This window comes from Drosophila albomicans, chromosome X (assembly GCF_009650485.2).
Source record: "Drosophila albomicans strain 15112-1751.03 chromosome X, ASM965048v2, whole genome shotgun sequence".
NCBI lineage: Eukaryota > Metazoa > Arthropoda > Insecta > Diptera > Drosophilidae > Drosophila > Drosophila albomicans.
In genome coordinates this window covers 24,043,088-24,065,516 of record NC_047627.2, presented here as the reverse complement: position 1 = coordinate 24,065,516, position 22,429 = coordinate 24,043,088, and the positions used below count along the sequence as shown (strand labels likewise).

General features: G+C 31.9%; 1 protein-coding gene across 1 annotated transcript; it reads right to left on the bottom strand.

Annotated features, from left to right (window-relative positions):
* Positions 1–7,891: 7,891 nt before the first annotated feature.
* Positions 7,892–21,022, bottom strand: LOC117564321 (homeobox even-skipped homolog protein 2). Its single transcript, XM_034243025.2, has 3 exons — positions 19,859–21,022; positions 10,042–10,594; positions 7,892–8,483 (listed from the first exon to the last, which is right to left on the bottom strand). Exons 1-3 carry the CDS (start codon positions 19,929–19,931, stop codon positions 8,225–8,227), a joined length of 885 nt encoding a protein of 294 aa, XP_034098916.1. The 5' UTR covers positions 19,932–21,022; the 3' UTR covers positions 7,892–8,224.
* Between the last annotated feature and the right edge of the window lie 1,407 nt (positions 21,023–22,429).

The following is a 22,429-nucleotide window of genomic DNA, read 5'->3' as shown; positions in this document are numbered from 1 at the left end:
AAGCGGATTAATCCTATACTAACGATAGTAAGATCGGTTAAGTATTTATTCTATACTATTATTCTTTAATAAATAGGAAAAATTATTGTAGAAAATATGTAAAGAGCAGCGTTTATCTCTATTGTATTAAAGAGTTCTTGCCTTAACCGATAGTATACAGATTAATTCTGAACTATCGATAGTAAGATCAGAAGAGCTGAAGTAAGTTGTTTGGAAAAATTCCTTATGAAACTATGTATATTAAGAGAAACGGCTATTTTCATTGATTGAGAGTTATTTATATATCCGATAGTAAGCGGCTTAATTGTGTACCAAGTACGATTGCTTAATTTTTACAGAGTATATATAGAGTAAAATGTATGCATTGATTAATATTCTTTTTTAAATAAAAGTGGAAAATCCCAAATGAAAGTATATAATGAAAAGTGGTCATTAGATTGTTCTAGCTACAACCGATAGTATAAGTATTCATCGCAAAGCTTTAAATTAATTAGTATTCTATTTATATAATACATCAATTAAAGTAAAAGTGGGAGATAATACACGCATTTGTAGTCAATGCTTATCTGAATTATTTTTTATTCTGATTTATTTATTGTTATTATTATAGCCGATAGTATGTGAATTAATCGCTTGCATGGGGACACTATTACTAATAATAGTACTATCGGCTTGTTGAGCTCGTTGGCTTGCAATTAAAGTGAGAGTGAATGTAGTCAATGCTTATTTCAATTATTTTGTATTATAATTTATTTATTTATTAATTTTATAGCCGATAGTATGTGAATTAATCGCTTGCTTACTATCGGCTTCTAGAGCTCTTTGGTTCGCTTTTTTCGGCTGAGAAGGCACAACAGATTATGTCGACTAACAGATGCGTCAAACTCCGGTCCACAACAATGATGACAAAAGCCACTTGACTTGCCCGACTCTGATTCCTAATGCCAGTGAAGAGGGAGAGGAAGAGGGAGGGAGGGAGGAGTGTGTGATGCTGTTGTTGTCCTGCTCATGCAGCAACAAAGAAGAAGCCTTGTGTTTGGTGGTTGCTTTTTCAGTTTCGAGTTTTGTGTTTTGTGTTTCGGTTGCGGTTTCGGTTTCGGTTTCATTTTGTGATTAAAATGTTTGTCATTATCCGTTTGGAAAAATGTTGCAAATTGTGTTTGTGCCGCAGGGCGTGCTGATACTTGTCTGGGTGGTTGTTGCCCCTTTGTTGTTGTTGTTGCTGATGTCACATCATCACCATCATCATCATCATCATCGTTAGCTGCACAATGTTCTCGTTAATTGTTCTTCTGTGTGTCGCCTCGTTGTGTGTGTTTTGCATTTACTGTTAAATTGTTTAGCCTCACAAAAAGCCAACAAAAGCTTCGCTTTCGCCTTTTAATGCAAATTAAAATGTATCACACTTTATCATCAGTTTGCTATCTCAAAAAGTATCCCACATTTCAAATGTTTTCTTTGTTTGCCAGCTACATTTCATTTACTTTAGGATTTCTCATTTTTGTTGTTTTACTTTGCGTTTGATATTTGAATTAAATAACAGTTTTTTAAAGGAAAGATTTGAATATTATTTTCGACATTTTACAATTCGTTGTTGAGAATTTTATTTTTTTGGTCTTATAATTTACTTATAAAAATTGCAATTTTTTTAGTGATTTAACAAATTGTAATTTAATTTGAATTTTGAGTGCAAAGTTTTATTTCAATTTTCAAAATAAAAACTCTAAAAATGTGATTGGGATTTTTTTTCTTTAAAAATTTCAAACTAACGTTTTAAGAATTGATATTTTAAAATACTATACTTTCTACAGAGTTTTAATATTATTTAGTATATGTGAGTACATTATTTTTTATAGCAATGTGGAATAATTTGAAAACCTTTTTCAGGATGTTTCACATTTTGCATTTGTTTATCCCACTACTCATAGAATAGAGTCGGTATATTTGATTGGTATTTTTTTAACACAATGTATCAATATACTAAAAAATGAATTATATAGAATATATTACAAGTGTTTTTGACAAAAATTGTAGCATACTTTTCAGCGCTTTCTATGGAAAAGTGATGCAAAAAATTTGTCAAGGGAAATGCATGAAAAATTGAAAATCCTACGTAACGCGGCCATTTGAAGGACTATCGTGATGTCTTTTGGCATACAGTTAGCGCTTATAGCATAAATCATGAATACATTTTCAAAAGGATGAATATCCTTTTGGCAACAAAGTTATAAGGACTTTTTCGTTTAGAGAAAATAGGCTATAGCTTACCCGTATCCTTACCGATCCTAACCGATTTTGTGTAAATTAACTACTATTATCTACTATTATTAGTTGGTCAAAGGACATGCCGATCGTCCTTACGGTTCTAGAGTTATCCAGGATTCTTCAACTTTTTGGCGATTTTTGAGCCCTGCGCAAATGACAAAAAATGTTGCCTACTTTTAGGGGCTCACTTTTTAATTGGAATAAATTTAATCGAATTGTAATTGCATTTAATTTGCGCAGCTTACCTTGACATTTTAAAGTATTAAGGCATACTTTTAGATACTTACCTTATTTTTATAATGTTTCTTATAACTGATTTTGTGTTACGCTAAGGTAAATTTATCAAGTTACATTGGAAAAACAGCTTTTGAAAAACTGTTTTGAGAGTGAAATATACCAATTATAGTCTTAAGTATATTTTTATATATTTTCGGTATATTAAATCGTATATTTTGAATATAGTAATAAATCAATATACCAAGTATGGCATTTAATATTAAATGGTATATTTTTAATGTAATATTGTATAGTACGTAGTATGTCAATATACCAAATATAGCTAAATATATTAAATGGTATATTTTGAATAAAACAGTATATCAATATACCATATATAGTAATCCCCATTAAATGGTATTTTATTTTTAATGGTAGTATTTAATACCAAATATAGCTTTCTGTTTTTTATATTAATTTTTTTGCTGTATATTAAACGTCACCTTTTGAATACTGCGGTATATTGATATACCGAGTATGACATTCAGTATATTTTTATAGTAATTTTCAGCGAATAATTTTGGTATATTTTAAGAATAATACCGTACTGCTTTGCTTTATTATTTGTTTAAAATCATATAATTTTCTATTTAGTGAATTATGCAAAACTCTTTCGTCATTAATTGATGAAAAATCTATAAATATAATTCAGAGCATTTCTTCTTTACAATATATTTCAAATCAGAGCTTTAGTTCATTAAGTATACGCAATGTAAGAGAAGCGAAAGTTAGTTACGCAACTATTTTCACCGTTTTTGATAGAAATACACAAATTTGAAATTACTTTATCCACTAACTAAATGTGCTGCGAGTGCTGGAAAAAGTTAATTAAAAATTGCAGAGCGACTATCAAAGCAAAAGTTTTGTGTATGGCAAATTGATCAATGGCGGCCACTTGGCAGTCAATCAGGAGTCAGTCAATCAATCAGACAGACAGCCACTGACTTTGACCGCCTTTAAGCCTTTTGAGGTTATGTTTCACGCGTTTTGAATCGCGAGTTGTGTTAATTACAAAGCTGAAAGCTTAATGCAATTAATAACTCATTAAATAAATACAAATCAAAGTGGACCGAGCGTGCACAAAGCGAAACAACAAAAACGAACAAGTTTTGTAGCCTCAAAAGGCAAAGCAGAGAACTGCGAGAAAGAGAGAGAGAGAGAAAGAGAGAGGGAGAGAGAGTGAATCCTTTTTGGGCAAGCTTTCAAAAGGATGGCAGACGTAAAATGTACCAATTAAAAATGCAATTGACTTTTCAATAGATGCGCAAATGAAGCGCAATCAAATAAATCTATCCACAAAGGGGTCGTGGAGGGGGGCAGAGAGGGGGCGTGACGCTTCAAGTTGCGTCTATGCTGCATTTTATTCATTAAATTACATTCACATTTCATAGACAATTTCATGGATAACTACTGTACTATTTTTATTTGCCAAGCTTTTCGTCCCTTTTCCTCTTCTTCCTCTTCTTTTTTTTCAAGTGTCTTTTTAATTAGCGTTCTGTGCTGCTTCCGTTTGGCGTCCACTCGAACTACGTCTGCTTTCCCCCGCTACCTCCCTCCCCTCCCCAACCAACCTCCTCTCACTTCCCACCCCCAAACAGCACTCACTCACCTATCACACAGCCATGCACTCGCTATCTCTCTCTGTCGCTCGCTCATGCAGTTGCTCGCTCTCACTAGCTGACTGCTATGAAAGCTTTGGCTGCTTTGGCTGCTCGTTAAACGCGCAGATTCAATTTGTGGCTAAACATTTTTCTCTTCCTTTTTGTGCCTTGGCTTCCATCGTCGCGAGCTAAATGTGCATGAAAAATCAAACCGCAGTCGACTGCGACGTCGACGTCGCTGCTTTTCGTTACTGTTGCTGTCTCGCTTGCGCACACGCGCTGCCCATAAGCGAGAAACGCTTCTTGCAATAATTGCGTGCACAGAGTTTGTTTTTGCTTGTTTTCCGGTTGGCTGACACAGCATGTCAGACACACTAATACTTCCACACATACACACACATGCATGTACATATATATAGATAGATGCCATTTACTACTATATAGCGACAAATTGATATCGTTTTGTGTGATTCGCTCAAGTTGATTTTTAAGCATGACTCAATGAATGTGGAATCCGCTTCGTTGGCAATCGCAGTAGTACAAAATATCAGAATTGCAGTCGCAATCGGAGCGTAAGCTTTTGTGCCAGCTGTAAACAACATGTCGCAACATGTGCGTGCATGTCACAACTTGTAGCTCAACCAATGTCTCTGAACTGTGAGCTCCAAATTAAGCTTGTGCTTTCCTTTAACCTACAAAATTGTCTCCTTCAATTGTGTAATATGCTAGATCCTGTGAGTCTTTAGCAAACAGAGTCTTTAAGGCCAGAGAAGTTGCTTTCTTTTGAGATGTGACGTTTTATATAAGAAAATTTAACCAAAAACCAGAAAGGATTGGTTTTGTGCACTTTAAGAAAAAACTCTGTTTTTTATCTTAAATTTTCTTTTTAGTTTTTCGATAATCTGATTTTGAAAAATTTGAATGTTTTATTATGTTCAAACTTAATAACTGCTTTGTTGCTATTTAATTCCGCAATTACGTTAAATAGTAAATACTGTTTCCTTTTAAGTTTCATCATTTTATCTTTTAGAGCATTAAATATTTTCCTGCTTATCATAATATATTTGTATTTTTAAATGATATTTAAAATAAATAAAAAGTTTTTTTTTTTTAATTTGCTTATCAACCAAGTATAAATAATATAGGAACATTTTAATAATTTGTATTTTAGTTTTATCAATTTTTTTTACTTTATTTCAGGTGAGATACAAATTTGAAATATTTTACCAGGAGACCAGAAATGGCAAGAAAGTTACTTAAAAGCTCAGCAGTTAACCGAGAGAATGAGATAGAGAGAAAAAGAAAGAGAGAGCGAAAGAGAGCTCAGAGATACTTTATTATGAGCGCCTGGTATTTCGCCTGCATTAAGCCACAGTTTTCAAGGGACTTAGTCGAGAAAAAGGAACAAGGATTTCTTCATCTACTAAGTATAAATAATAAAAGCAAACTTTAATAATTTGATTTTAATTTTATAATTTATTTTACTTTATTCCATGTGAGATGTAAATTTGAAATATACTACCAGGAGACCACAAATGGGAAGAAGGCTGCTTGAAATCTACTACTTGCAGCAGTTAACGGAAAGAGAGAGAGAGAAACAATGAAAGAAAGATAGAGGGAGACAGAGAGAGAGAGAGAGATAAAGACGCAATATCAATGAGAGTCTAACACATTGAGTGAATTAGAGCGTTCTCAGCTGCTTCATTCTTGTGATCATCTACCTACTTGATTATGTCCGCCTGCTATTTCATCCGCTTTCTAAGGAAGCTCGTTGAGATGATAACCATCAAAATAAATCGAGTGTTTCATAAAGAAACAAGGATTCAATTTATTACACATTATAAAAGTTTTTTTTTACTTAATAGTAAGTATAAATAATATAATGCTCATTTTTTTAATTGTAGTATTTTAAATTTATACTTTATTTATTTTAGGTAAGATGAAAATTTGAAATATTCTATCAGGACATCAGAAATGGGAAGAAAGTTATCTGGCCCACATGCTGGCAGCAGTAAAGAGAGAGCGGGAGAGAGAGAGGGAAATGGAGAGAGAGAGAAATACTTAATGAGAGCCTGCGATACTGAGGGAATCAGAGTGTTCTCAGTTGCTTCATTCCTGTGATCATCTTTTTGTCCTCTTTAAGCCACAGTTTCCAAGGGATTTCATCGAGATGACTGCCAACAAAATAATTCGTGCGTTTCACAAAGAAACAAGGATTGCATTTATTTAAAAACAATTTCAGTTTTTTAGATTTTCGATTTATTAAGTAGTTAAATCAGTCCAGCAATAAAATACCATAACAACAATTTTCAGGGAAAACTCATAATTATACCATAACAACATATTTATCATAGATTTTAAAACAATACTTTATTAAACTAACTTTAAATTTGCAACTGTGGCAACTAAATCTAACTTCATACTTAAGCAAACGAACAAAATGTACTGTAAAAATGTATAAATAAAAAGAAATAAACGCAAATAAAAGACTTTATAAATTGAAACAGTTTTTCAAAAGCTGTTTTTCCAATGTAACTTGATAAATTTGCCTTAGGGTAACACAAAATCAGTTATAAGAAACATTATAAAAATAAGGTAAGTATCTAAAAGTATGCCTTAATACTTTAAAATGTCAAGGTAAGCTGCGCAAATTAAATGCAATCACAATTCAATTGAATTTATTCCAATTAAAAAGCGAACCCCTAAAAGTAGGCAACATTTTTTGTATTTTGCGCTGGGCTCAAAAATCACCTGAAAGTTTAAGAATCCTAGATAACTCGAGAACCGTAAGGACGATCCACATGTCCTTTGGTCAACTAATAGTCCTTGTCAATAGAAGTTGATTGGCACAGGACCGGTCAGGATCGAAAAGGATATGGCGGAGTTATAGCCTATTTTCTCTAAACAAAAAAGTCCTTATGACTTTGTTGCCAAAAGGATATTCATCCTTTTGAAAATGTATTCATGATTTATGCAACAAAAGCTAACTGCATGTCAAAGGACATCGCAATCGTCCTTCAAATGACCGAGTTACGCAGGATTTTCGAATTTTTGGCCAGTTTTTCATGCATTCCCCTTGACAAATTTTTTGCATGAATTTTCCATAAAAAGCGCTGAAAAGTATACTACAATTTTTGCAAAAAAACACTTGTAAATTTGTTTTTACAGGTGAGCAAAAATAGGTAAGAAAGCGTTATAAAATTGGAAAATCCTTGATAACTCGGAAACTACAAGGACGATTCGGATGTCCTTTGGCCAGTTTGTAGTCCTTGTTAATAGTAGTTGATTGACAAAGAACCGGTCAGGATCAGCAAGGATATAGCCGAATTATAGCCAAATTTCTTTGTACAAAAAAGTCCTTATAACTTTGTTGCCAAAAGGATATTCGTGCTTTTGAAAATGTATTCATGATTTATGCTACAGGCGCTAACTGTATGACAAAGGACATTGCGATAGTCCTTCAAATGGCCGAGTTACAAGGACATTTTCAATTTTTGGCCAATTTTTCATGCTTCCCCCTTAACAAAAATTTTGGAAAAACAAAAAAATGATTTAATCAATTTTTTTAATGCCAATCGAAGTAGCTTCTTCAGCTTATTATAATGAAGTATATACTTGAAGACTTTGCAAGTATTTTATATAAGAAAATAAATATTCCCTTTACAATTTCCAAATAATTTTCACTCGTCTTCATTTTCATAACGAACTTTATCAAATATGCAATCCAATTTTTATTTTTCACCAAAAAAAAAAACCTTTTACATAGTGCGTGGTGTTTACAATTCTCATTGAGTGTGTGTGTGTGTGTGTGTGTGTATATTACAGTTAATTTGACTAAACCTAAGTTCGCTGTTAATGGGATAGAAGGGAGGGAGAGAGAGGGAAGAGGCGGGGGGCAGATCAGCTTTGATTGCACGATGAAAGTCCAAAAAAAAAGAAGATAAACAATTAAATCGATTATTTACATAGGCAAGCGTTTGTGGAGAGGCGTCGACTCAATGTGGCATGCAGCATGTGGCATGTGGCAAGCATTGGCCAGGTGAGAGGTGGAGAGGGAGGTGGAGGGGGAGGGATGCGGCTGTCTACATGGGACAGCCGTGAACGTAGCCAACGTTGCGGAATATTGCCGCCGCAGCAGCCGAGGTCAAGAAGTTGCACGGATTGCTTGCCGCAGCTGCCGCAGCTGCAGCGGCGCTGAACGAACTGGACAAGCCGCTGGGGCAGCAACCGAGCCCCCCGCCTCCGCCCCCGCCATTCTCCTGCACCACAAAGTCCTTCTCAAGCGTGGCCTGATGACGAAGCTGCTCCAAACGCAGTTGATTCTGTCGCTTCCATTTGGTGCTGCATCGAGAGAGAAAGAAAGAAAGATAAATGTGAAGTTTTAGTGTGGAAAACGTTAACGAAAATTCTACTACAAATTCAGTTAAGGATAACGTAACTAAATTCAACTTAAACCATTCAAATATCATTCGATAAATAATAGTAATAAATAAGATAAAGAGAGAGAATCGAAGTTTTAGTATGGAAAACCTTAACGAAAATTCTACAACAAATTTAGAAAAACGTGAACAATTTTTGCATAATAAATAAAAGTTTATAAATTATACAAATAAATAAAAGTCGCGAAAAGTTGTAGTATGGAAAACGTTAAAGAAAATTAAGTTACAAATATACATAGCTAAGAAAATAGGTTAAGGAAATTACAATAAGAATTAATACATTAACACATCATTTGATAAATAATAACAATAAATATGAGATAAAGAAGAAGAGTTGTACTAAGGAAAACGTTAACGAAAAATCCGAAACAAATTCAGCTAAGAAAAATGTTTAAGGAAATTTCAAGAATAGTAATAAATAAGAAATAAAGAAAAGCAAAGTTTTAGTAAGGAAAACGCTAACGAAAAAATTTAGCTACATTAATACATCATTCCATAAATAATTATAATAAATAAAAGAAACAGAAGCTAAGTAAGGAAAACGTTAACGAAATTCACAAATTCAAAAAAAGTGAAAGATGTTTGCACAACAAATTCAAGTTGATTAATAATATAAATAAGATAACAAGGAAAATTAACGAAAATACCATTACGAATTCAACTTAGGAAAACTTTAAGGAAATTTCGATTACAAATTTAAGTTAGCAAATTATATTTAATAAATTGATACGTTATTCGATAAATGATAGTAATAAATAAGAGTTAGAAAAACGAAGGCAAACGTTAACGAAAATTTCACTATGAATTCAACTTAAATAAATAATAAATAAGAAATTGAGAGAGTACGGAAAACGTTTCAGGTAAGGATAAAGTTAAGAAAATGTTGAAAGCAAATTCAATTTAAGAATCGAATACAATTTTCGCATAGTAAGACATTAAAATTATAATCATCTAAATTTATAAAATGTGAATATAATAAGTAAATTTATAAATAAGAACATTATGAAAAGCAATATTTTGATTCTATGATCAAATAAAAAATATGTATGTATTTACATATAATTAAATTTGCGCAAATATAAATAAAATTGATTAATCATAGACTAAGCAACTAAGTAAAAAAGTTAAAAATAAGTATACATATGTATGTATAAAAAAGAAAGAAAAAATAAGTTTAACCAATAAATAAAAATATTCGAAAAAGCAAAAATCAATAATTTGATAAATGATAAAATGAAAAAAATGTTAAATGATAAAAGTAATGAACTAAATTTGCAAAAATATCAATAAGATAGAATAATCAACCAAATAAAAAGTTAGAAATCAATAAAAATAATAAGTAAATCAATAAATATTATATGCCTTGAGCTCACCAACGAATCGATGAATAATAAAAAAATGAAATAAAGATTAGCACAAATATTAATAAATACATAAAAGTAAATATGCCTTGAGCTCACCGTCGATTCTGGTACCAGGTCTTGACCTGTGTCTCCGATAGATTGAGGGTTTCAGCGACATCGCTGCGATCGGCGACGCTGAGATACTTTTGGCATCGAAACTTGCGCTCCAGATACGCGAGCTGAGCGTGCGTGAACGCTGTGCGTCGTCGTCGCGGCTTCCTTCCGCTCTTGCTCAGCTGCAGCTTGTGCTCCGCATAGCTGCCACTCCCACCACCGGCGCCCCCTAAGTTGCCACCGCCTCCGCCCGGTCCGCCGCCATTGTCTCCGGCTGCAGCTGCTGCCAAAAGTCCAGCTGCCATTCCCGCTGCAGCAGCCGCTGCACTGAGACCAGCGTTCGATCCTGCTCCTGGAGGTCCTGGCGTCGCCGTGCCGCAGGACTCTACGCTCGACTCGTCGTTGTGGTTGTAGTGATGCGAGTGCGAGTGCGAGTGATGCAGCAACAGCTCCTGATCCCGATCCCGATCACGTTCTCGGCATCCGTTCGCTGTCGAGTCTGGCGACGAGCGATCCTCGATGTCAATGTCCGACTCATCGTTCGATAGTTCGATTTCTGGGGCGAGAAAGGGAACAGGGAATAAGGATTATGATTATAGATTATTTGTATAAGATAATACATTTTTATAAGTGACCCTAAAATACATAATAAAATACTAATATGTATATACTAATCAAATATTCTATATTAAATATGTGTTGTGTCATAATTAGAATAACAAAAGAAATCGTATTTAGTTTAAAATATCTTACATACATATACAACAAGGTAGTATGGTCACACATTATCTTATACGAATACGAATAAAATAAAATTAAGAGCGAGAAGAAACCAATAAAATATTCAATATTTTGTAAGCGACTTAGAATACGAATAATATATATAAAATACTGGTATAAACTAATAAAATAGTCTGTTGTAAGTTTGCCCATATTATATCATAATAAGCATAACAAATGTGACCGTATTTAATATTAAATATCCTTTACTGTATCACACTTTATCTTATACGAATAAAAATAAATAAAATAGAAATACGCATAAAATAAATCAAGTGCCAGAAGAAACTATTCATATATAATTAAATATAATTAGTATATTATCTATATATAAATTATATACTAAATAGTACATTTAATATACTAAATATTTCATTTAGTATATTTAGTACATTTAACATACTAAATAATAAACTTAGTATACATTTAGAATAAATAGTAGATTTAACATACGAAATATTTCATTTCCTATATTTAGTAGATTTCATATATTGTAGTATATAATATACTAATTTCGTACATTTGACATACTTAGTTCATTTAGTATATTTACTACATTTAAATGATGCAATAAATATACTAAATATTAGACTACTACATTTGGTATTTTTAGTGTATTTCATAAATAAATAAATAGTAAACTTACATTTCATACATTTTATATACTAAATAGTATTTTAAATATATTTTGAGTGCATTGTGTATATTTAGTAAATTTCATATATTAAATATTAGTTTAGTATATTTAGTATATTCAGTGTGTTTAATACATTTAGTATATAATATACCAAATAGTTAATTTAGTATATTTCCTACATTTCATATACTAAATAGTACATTTAGTATATTGAGTACATTTCATATACTAAATAGTAAATGTTATATATTTAATAGCACATTTTATAAATTTAACATTCGAAATAGTTCTCTTAGTATATTTAGTCTATTTCATATACTAAGTATATTTCGTACACTTCACTAAAAAGCACATTAAGTCCATTTATTATATTTCATATACTAAATAGTACATTTAATACCAACAGAAAAAGTCATTGCAATTAAGCCTTCAGCCAGTCTCAAGATGCAGTTTGTTTTTTTTTTTAATGCGAATTGCAGTTCGAAGTGAGGGAGAACGTAAAATTTATTGTTTCACGTTGTTAATTTCTATTTTTTTGCGTATCAATTGCACTCAAGTTGAGATCGTTAAGTGAGGTTAAAAATAAAGTGTAGCCTGCTTTTAAGCGCAGCGTGGCGTTAATGCATTCCACAGAGAGAAAGAGGGAGAGAGAGAGAGAGAGAGGGAGCGAGAGAGATGAGCGAGCGCGTGCAAGCACTTTTGGATCAAGTCACTCTGGGGCATCGCTAAATCTGCGATGGACAGGACTCTCATCATTATCATCCTGCTGCGGCGAGACAACGATGCTAAGCATCTCCTCAAGTGGGCGTTGGTTGAAGTCCATTAACGAGACAAAAGAAGCATCATGTTGATTTTACTCTCTCTCTCGCACTCTCTTGGAATCACTATTTATATCATCGTTACAGAAATATCCTGGACGCAACGGGGCATCGTTGCCTGATTAAATTCACGTGTCTTCTCGACGACTCGTCGAACGCCTCAATTGTTTTTTTCTTTTTCTCTTCTTCTCTTTTTCCTATTGGAATTTGCACTCATTTCCCATAGCGCCCAAGGCGCGGCCAAACATACGAGCATATGAGGATACATAAGGATAGGAACCACCCCGAAGGACGCTCAGCAAGGATTCCACTTGCTGTGCATCAAAAATGGGGTAGCTGCAGTCAGTCTTAAAAAAGGTTCGATGAACGAGCAATTTGCAGTTTGCCACTGTTCAATTTTGGTTGAGGGATATCTGAACAATCAGCATCTTAAATCTCATATACATCAAACAATTCACAATTTGCAGCGTATACAAATTAGTGGAAACTATGTGAAGTTCTAAAGTATTTAGTTATTTCAAGAATATACATATGCACATACGTCAACTTTATGAAAATCTACTAAAAATATACTAAATAGTATAATTTGTATATTTACTATAATTATACTGAATATGCACATAAATATACTATTTATACATACTACTACTGTTATAGATAATTATACTAAATTCATAAAGTATACTATAAATCTACTAAATTGTACTAAAATATGCTATTTAAATACTATATATGTGTATATTTGGTATAATTTGTGTATACTTCTTATATTTAGTATAATTATATGTAATAGTAGTAGTACGTATAAATAGTACAATAATTATACTGAATATGCACAAAAATATACTTCTATTACAATTATACTAAGTATAAAAATACATACTACTATACTATAATTATACTAAATTTTTGCACAAATACACCATTCATACATACTACTACTGCAATAATACTAAATAAATAAAAAATATACTATGAATGTATGCTACTATAATATAATTATACTAAATAAACTCAAAAATATACAATTCATGCATACTATTACACTATAATACTAAGTATTCTAAGTATACACAAAAATATACTATTTACTATTAATACTATTATACCAAAAAATACTTTGCATATATACTACTACTATAATTATACTAAATATACACCAAAATATACTATGTATGTTAGTATTACTATATAATAATCATACAGAAAAATATACTACTACTACAATAATACTAAGAATTCGAAATATACTTTTCGTGCATACTACAACAATTATACTAAGTATGAAAAACATACTGTTTAAGCATACTACTTTTCAATAATTATACCAAGTATACGGAAAAATATACTATAAATCCTTAACCTAAAAATATAGACTTTCATTAAAGAATGTAAAACTACAACAATTACAGGGTAGTTAGCAGTCGAGCATCTTCTGAAGAGGCGCCTGCTCAATTGTATTTTTATAACTTTGCTGCGGAAATTATTTTTACATTTTAACCCCGAAATGGTTTTGACTTCTATATTTATATGGACGTTGCACTCACACACAGCCGAGGACGAAAGGCTGAAGGAAAAACATATGAATGACGATTCAATTATTCACGTGTGTTTGCCCATGTGTGTGTGTGTGTGTCGATGTGTTTGTGTGTGTGTGTGTGTGTGTGTAGCTGTGGGGCGTCTCAAGTGAGTTGCTTTCATTTTTTGATGAAAAGTCACGTCGTATCAATTTGCGGCACAATTGCCATTTAATAGGCACTTGAATTGCGGAGATACAAGAAATAAGTCGCACATGCCGCCAATTGAACTACAAAACATAATAAAAGAGCTCTGAATAAACAGATTTACTCGATTATCTATATAAAGAATAAGACAGCAATCAAATATCTAAACTGATCGCTGTTTAATTAGAGCTTTACTTATCAACAATACTCAAATTTAGCCCAATATCGAAGCAGTTGCATTTTGATTGACTTGATTGACTTATAGAAAAACTAAAAAAGGATCTTTTAAGTCAGAGACATCTTAGAGTTATATATTGCTTGATTTGATGCTATTAATAAACATCAGATTAATTATTAATCAATCTAAGAGAAACTTGAATAAATTAATTAGTTTATTTCTGAACTTTTAGACCCTTCACTTAAAAAACTTAAGTCTATTAAGTCAAGCAGATATTCGATACTTCCAAATGTTGTTCTTAATCAGTAACAATAGTTAAATCGATTGTTTATCTTATTGAAGTTTATTCAACCAACATGTATTTACGCTGACAAAATTTAAAGTTGCGATATAAAAAGTAAAGGGTCTAACGAAATAGTATATCGTATTGCTTATTAACAATATTCAAATTGAGAATATCTTAGCATTTTATTGATTGATTGATTTGATGCTGTTTAAAAACTTCAAATTATTTATTAGACAATATAAGAGAGCTTGTAAAATGTATTTAGTTTATTTCTAATCTTATAGACCCTTTACATCATAATAAACTAAAGTGAAAAAGGGTCTATTAAGTCAAAGGTAGAAAGTAAACGTTCTCACTTCAGCAGCAGTCGATTGTCAGTCTTATTCAAATTTATTAAACCAAAATATAGTTAAGCGCGGAATATTCGAAGTTGCGTAAGAAAAAGTAAAGGGTCTAACGAAGTCAAAACTTACATGCTATTAAAATATGCTATTTAAATATGTTGTTAATGGCAGTGACTCATTAAAAGATTGAATTGTATAAGGATCCATTTTAACACACATAATTCTTAAGAGATTGAATTGAATAAAAATTTATAACTACAAAGAGAGAAAAAAGGCTAGATTAAAAAACTCTTGATTTAAGATTTTCTCGATCTCAAAAACAACAATCTTGAAATAAGATATTCATGTTGAAACAATCTGGATTCAAGATTTTAAATGGATAAATTCAACCAACTGAAAAGAAGTTATTTGTCATTTGAAAACTGCTATTTCTGTAAATGTAATATTAATTATATGTTAAAATTTACTTATTGTTTAGGCAGACAGATTGTAAGTAAAAGAAGGGAAAAAAAGATTTTATTCTTGACGTTTTTTCTTTTTTTGTAAATAAAAGAAGGGGAAAAAAAATTTTATTGTTGACGTTTTTTCTTTCTGTGTAGTTAATTTACTTTAAACTAAGTTTCTTCTATGTTTTTTAATCCCTTTCCCATTTACTGCATTCTTAATCACAATTTAAGCAATTTGTTGAATACGCTGCGCAGGAAAGTATGCAACGAACTGTAAACTTGTCAGTCACTCGACATAACCTCACTTTCACTGTCAGAGACTTGCATGTGTGTGAGTGTGTGTGTGTCTTGCAAGCATCTTAATTGTCTCGCATTACTTTGCTGCGCAGCGGCCAATTAGCCGCCACTTTACATGCACCACCCAACACTTTTGATCTGCCGGATTGTGATGCAAGAAGAAGAGTGAGAGAGAGAGAGAGAGAGAGAGCAGTGTGCTGCACATGTGTGTGTGTGTGTGTAACCGCTGACAATTGGCCGCGGGCATTTAAATCTCACACTTTGCCACAATTAGAAACGACAACAAAACTTTTAGCCAACAAATTTGTGGGTGAACAAGGGCACGAAGGGTGGGGAAGAGAGGGTGGGCGGAAGGGAAGGGAGGGGAAGGGGGTGTGGTTGTTGTGCAGTTGAGTCAAAGAAGCGCTTGAGGCAATAATTTAATTCGTTGTTGTTGTTGTTGTTTGCGCTCGTAACTTGCGCTCGAGCAATTTGTCACGTACAACAACTTTGATTGTTTAGCCTCGAATCAACCACAACAACAACAACAGCCACAACAACAATATACAGAACAATGCTAAGCTTGAACAATGCGCATGCAAAACAATGACAAGCCAATTTTGCATAATTCCTCAAGCAGCTGAACGTAAAATACCCTAAAAAATAGGCTACGAAAAATGTTGCTTAAATATCAATATATAAAATGCATACTAAACATATTCCAAATACTAAATACAAATTAATCATATATCAAATATATACTAAAATTGTATTTTTTGTATATACCGAATATATACTAGATATAAACTAAACATATACGAAATATATACCATGTATACCATAAATATATATTTATATGTATATACTAAAAATATACTAAATGTTGAATAAATAAATACTTAATTTATACGGTGTGTCTGCCAAATATATACTTTACGAAATGTAAACCAAATATATACCAAATATACACTAAATATATACCAAATATATACTAATTTTATAAGATGTATACACCAAATATATGCCAAATATACTCGAACTATATACCAAATATATACTAGATGTATACTAAATATAAACCAAGTATATACCAAATACACCATGAATATATACTAAATTTATACGATGTATATACTAAATATATACAAAATATAACCCAAAAAATATATACCGAATATATACCACATATACACTAAATATATACCAAATATATACTAATTTTATAAGATGTATACACCAAATATATGCCAAATATACTCGAACTATATACCAAATATATTCTGGATTTATACTAAATATAAACCAAGTATATACCAAATATACCATGAATATATACTAAATTAATACGATGTATATACTAAATATATGCAAAATATAACCCAAAATATATATACCGAATATATACCAAATATACACTAAATATATACCAAATATATACTAAATTCTAACGATTTATGTACATACCAAATATATACTAGATATAAACTAAATATAAACCAAATCTATTTCAAATTTATACTAAATACATATATGCTAAAAAAAAAAAGAAATGTCGATATGAACATTCGATTTCCTAATAATAATTGCAATAATTCGAAAAATGCTAGCTACTCAAAATATCAGTCTTTTTTATACTATATATCAAATAAATTATAAAAAGAATTTTATCTGCAGAAAAAACGTTAACTATTATTTTTAAGTTTGATTTTATGTTTGAATTATCATAGAAGAAACCGATTAGAATTTTATATTTATAATAATGTTAGCAAACATTAGTTTTCAACATTTGTCAAAATAAATTGAAAAGTAACATCATGCCGCACTTGAAGACTCACTACAGGGTATTCGAATAGCCTAAGGAGCTCGCTCATTTGCACATCTTGTGTGCTCTGTATTCTGTGTGTGTCTTCTAATTATGCATGAGATTAAATAAAGTTTAGTTCAACAATTACAACTATTTAGTAGCTAATTGTTTGTGCACTGCGAATTTCTCTTTTATCTTGCCCTTATCCTTTAAACAGTTTTTTCGACAAGTATTTGACATATGGGTCAAATGTTTGGGGATTCTTCAAAATATATAGAAAATGAATTCTAATATTTATATCATTTATATTTTGAGATTAAGGTTAGTTAATTAAGTTAAATCTTTCCATTTTGGGCATCGATTGTGTCTTGAAAAGTTCAAGTAAAATATAATTAAATTTCTATGATAGAGATAAATAAGCTTTATTGTTATATTGTTACTTGATTGATAAGTCGAATAGACATTTCTGTCTATTATAAGAACTCCTACTGAAAATTAATGTTCTAAATAATGTTGCACTTCATATAACAAAATTGTAATTAAGTAGATTTCGATAAGCTAAAAAAATATCAAAGTTTGTGTATTAATGATCTGCAGATCTTATACTGAACATATACTAAAAATATACTAAATAAAAACTGATTTTGATATGAACATTCGATTGCCTAATAATATGGCAGTAACACGATTCTTAAAGATGTACAAAAATAAGTACAAAAATTGCAATTGTTTTGTTAAAGCTTGATCCATTAGATTTCATAATAAAAATATGTATATACCAAGTATATTCCAGATATACACCAAATATATACTAAATATATACCAAGCATATACTTAATATATAAGGTTGGCCAAAAAGTCTTGCGGTATTTTTATTGAATTTTCAATTGTTCATAAAATTGGTTATAATAATGCGATTTAAGTCAAATATGCGCCGTTTTGTTCGATGACGAGTTCCCAACGAGATGCCAACTTCATAATGCCCCTCTTATAGAAGCTCGCTTTTCTATTGGCAAAAAACTCGGAGAGCCAATTTTCACAGGACTCTTGTGGCCAATTTCCGACTACCAAGCTCGTTCGCCATGGACAGAAATAGGTGGTAATCACTTGGTGCGAGATCCGGACTATACGACGGATGCAAAAGAACCTCCCATCCGAGCTCCCGGAGCTTCTGGCGCGTCACCAAAGATGTGTGTGGCCTGGCGTTGTCCTGATGGAAGTCAATTCGGCCTCTGTTGATCAAAGATGGCCTCTTCTGCTTGAGTGCTGCATTCAAGCGGTCCAGTTGTTGGCAGTACAGGTCCGAATTGAGCGTTTGGCCATAGGAGAGCAGCTCATAGTGGATGATTCCCTGCCAATCCCACCAAACACACAGAAGAACCTTCCTGGCCGTCAATCCAAGCTTGGCCACCGTCTGGGCAGCTTCACCGCTTTTCGACCACGACCGTTTGCGCTTCACGTTGTCGTAAGTGATCCACTTTTCATCACCAGTCACCATCCGCTTCAAAAACGGGTCGATTTTGTTGCGATTCAGAAGCGATTCGCATGCATCCATACGGCCAAAAATGTTTTTTTGCGTCAAGTCGTGTGGCACCCATACATCTAGCTTTTTTTTAATCCAAGCTTCTTCAAATGGTTTAAAACGGTTTGATGACTCATGCCCAGCTCTTGGCCGATGCTACGGGTGCTACTATGCCGATCTCTTTCGATCAATTCGGCGATTTTATCGCAATTTTCGACGACAGGCCTTCCGGACCGTGGCGCATCTTCGACCACCTCCGCTCCAGAACGAAAACGTTGAAACCATCGTTGTGCGGTGGAAATGGAAACTGTATCGGGTCCATAAACTGCACAAATTTTATTGGCAGCATGAGTTGCATTTTTGCCTTTATCGTAGTAGAACTGTAAAATATGCCGTATTTTCTCTTTATTTTGCTCCATGTTTGTGACGCTATAACTCACGAACGACTCAAGACAAACAACAATAAATCAAACACGTGTTAGCGCGGAAAAAGAGCTTTCCAAAAAGGTATCGCATGAACCGATTCGATAAATAGAACTAGAACTACGCGCTTGCAAAGACACCTATCGGAAATACCGCAAGACTTTTTGACCAACCTTATATACCGAATATGTACTTAACATATACCACGTATATACTGAATATATATTAAATATATACCAAATATATACTTGATGTCCACCAAAAATATTCTAAATTTATACCGTGTATGTACTGAATATATACCAAATATATGCCAAAAAAGAGATATACCATATGTGTACTGAATATATACCAAATGAATACTTAATATGTAATAAATATATACCAAATATATGGCAAATATATACTTAATTAATGCTAAACAAGTTTTGATATGAAATTCTATCGGAACAAAAGCACAATAAATAATAAATTGTGTGATTTTACTGCGCTTTACTAATTAGATAATAATAAAATAATAATAAAATGAATGCAATCTTGAAAATTGTTAAAAATACTTTTACATGACTTTTGAAAACTCACCCGAGTCCGTTTGTCGTCGGTTGATGAGGTCTCCCAGTAGATCACGTATTAAAAACGATTTCGAGCTTTGCATTTTATCGTCCAAATTGAATTTGTCGTTTTTTGTGTTGAACGTCGAAAACTTTTAAACTTTGAAGGTAGATTTAAAACAGGATCGTGAACATATTGCACTTGAGTTTATTAATTATGATTTATATGCTATTTAATAAAGCACAAAACACTATGAAAAAAAAATAAATGTAGAACGAACGCGAAGGCAACGAAAAAAAATGTTGTTGAATTTTGTTGGAATTTATTGTTAATTGAATTTGTCGCTGATGACGCTGGCAGCTGAACCGTTAAGCGCAAAGTCAAATGAACAACTGAAATGCGAACGTTTATTAATCCTTTTAGCGCAGCGCTGACTGCGACAGCGTCAGGATAACGCACACACACATGCACACACACACACGCACACACTCGTGGCTGCACAAGTGAATTACGCGATTTGTTGCTGTAAACGTTAGAGTTTAGCGTGCACAGCCGGCAGTCCACACAGCTTCCACTTCTTCCACCTCTTCCACCTTGCCTCCCACTCTCTCTCTCTCTCTCTTTCTCGCTCTCTCTCACTCCCGCTCCGCTAACATCTCATTTAACTGTGATTAAATCAGTCACTCAGCTGCCGTCTCGCTCGCACACATCGACAAGTGCAACTTCCGTTTGGCGTTAGCCATTTTGTTTCTTCTCTCTCAACTAGCTATCTCACTCGCCAGCTACTCGCTGATTGGTCCAATGCAGCAGCCACCCTTTGTGTGTGAGTGTGTGCGAAGAAAACATCCCTCATCAGCTGCTGCTGTCAAGTTTAGCTTGTTGCTTATTACTTATTGCTGCCAGTGTTGTCGCCAGTCGCCAGCGCAGTTCGCAGTCATCGCAATCGCTAGTCGAGCATCTCTACATACGTATTTTGTTACGTTTTTTTGCCGTCGCGTTTTACGCTTGTGTTTCTCTTTTTTTTTGCCGACGGTTTTTGTGAGGTTAGATACGGCTTTGCTTTGCAAACTGTTTAACGCATAATTAAAGTTGAGCTTGAACAATGTTTATGCACATTTAATAGAACAAACATTCACTGTACATGCATTCGACTTCTTTTCCTTTCAAGTGCAGCAGCTTCTGTAAGAAATAACAATAGGTAATACTTCAAAAAATTTGTGTGTGCTTTGCGTTCTTAAATTATATTTGTAATTCCTATCATAACTTCTTTTTACAGTTTGCAATCAAATGATAGTATTAAACAAACATTTGATTTATAAAGCTTATTGTTGATTTAACTCAATATTAATATTATAAAATTTTAAAATCCTTTGTGATTTAACTCAATATTAAAGTTCTAAAATTTAAAATTGATTTAATTATTTTTAATTTATAGTTGATTTAACTCAATATTAATATTATACAATTTTAAAATCCTTTTTGATTAAAACGAATATTATAAAATTGTGAAATTCTTTCATACAATTTTTAAATAAGCAATTTTTATTATTTTCAATTTATAATTGATTTATAGTTGATTAATATTAAAATTCTTTTAAATGATTTTAAAATAAGAAATGCTATTATTTTTAATTTAAAATGTATTTGTAGTTGACTTAAACCAATATTTACATTGCAGAATTTTTAAATCCATAAAATTCCTTATTTTAAAATCCTTTTAAATGATTTTAATAAAATAGATTTTATTGTTTTGAATTTATAATTGATTTATAGTTGATTTAACGCAGTATTAATATTCTGGAATTTTAAAATCATTCGTTTTTAATATTCTAGAATATTAATACCATGATTTTAAAATAAGTAATATTAATATTAAAATATAAATATACTAGAATTGTTCAATTAAGATTTTACTAACAGCACTTAATTTTAGTTGTTAGTTTTGTGCATTCTGAAATTTAAAATTTCAATTTCTGAAAAAATTGAAATTAATGCTTTAGCTGAGAATTTCAGCAATTTTTTAATAAAATTTCCTAAGTTAAGCGATGGCAAGCAAAATAAATATAAAATGATCAGAGTATTTTAATACTCAGAAATAAAAATCAAATGAATCAATATTTTAATCTTAAAATAAGATGTTTTTCATTTTAAAATTTAAATTTAGCATGCAAATTTTGATTTAAAATTGTTTTAACCTAAAAACTTTATTTCAAGATTGATTTTTTTTTTAATCTTAAAATAAGATGTTTTTCAATTTAAAATTTAAATTTAGCATGCAAATTTTGATGTAAAATTGTTTTAACCTAAAAATTGTAATTTAAGATTGATTTTTTTCGATCTCAAATCAAGATTATTTCAATCTTACTTAGTATTTGATTATTACCAACTGAGAACAAAAGCCTCTCTTATTAGATAATACAAGTATATTTCATTATTAGTATTATTATATCAGTCATTCTAGGATGTTATAGGATGAACTACATTGATCTGTTTTTTTTTATCTCTCTATTTGCTATTGTCTTACCTTCTCTCTCTTTCACTAAATTCAGCTTAACCGATCCAAAAGCATGAAATGCAATCCAAAGTTTACAAGTTTTACGC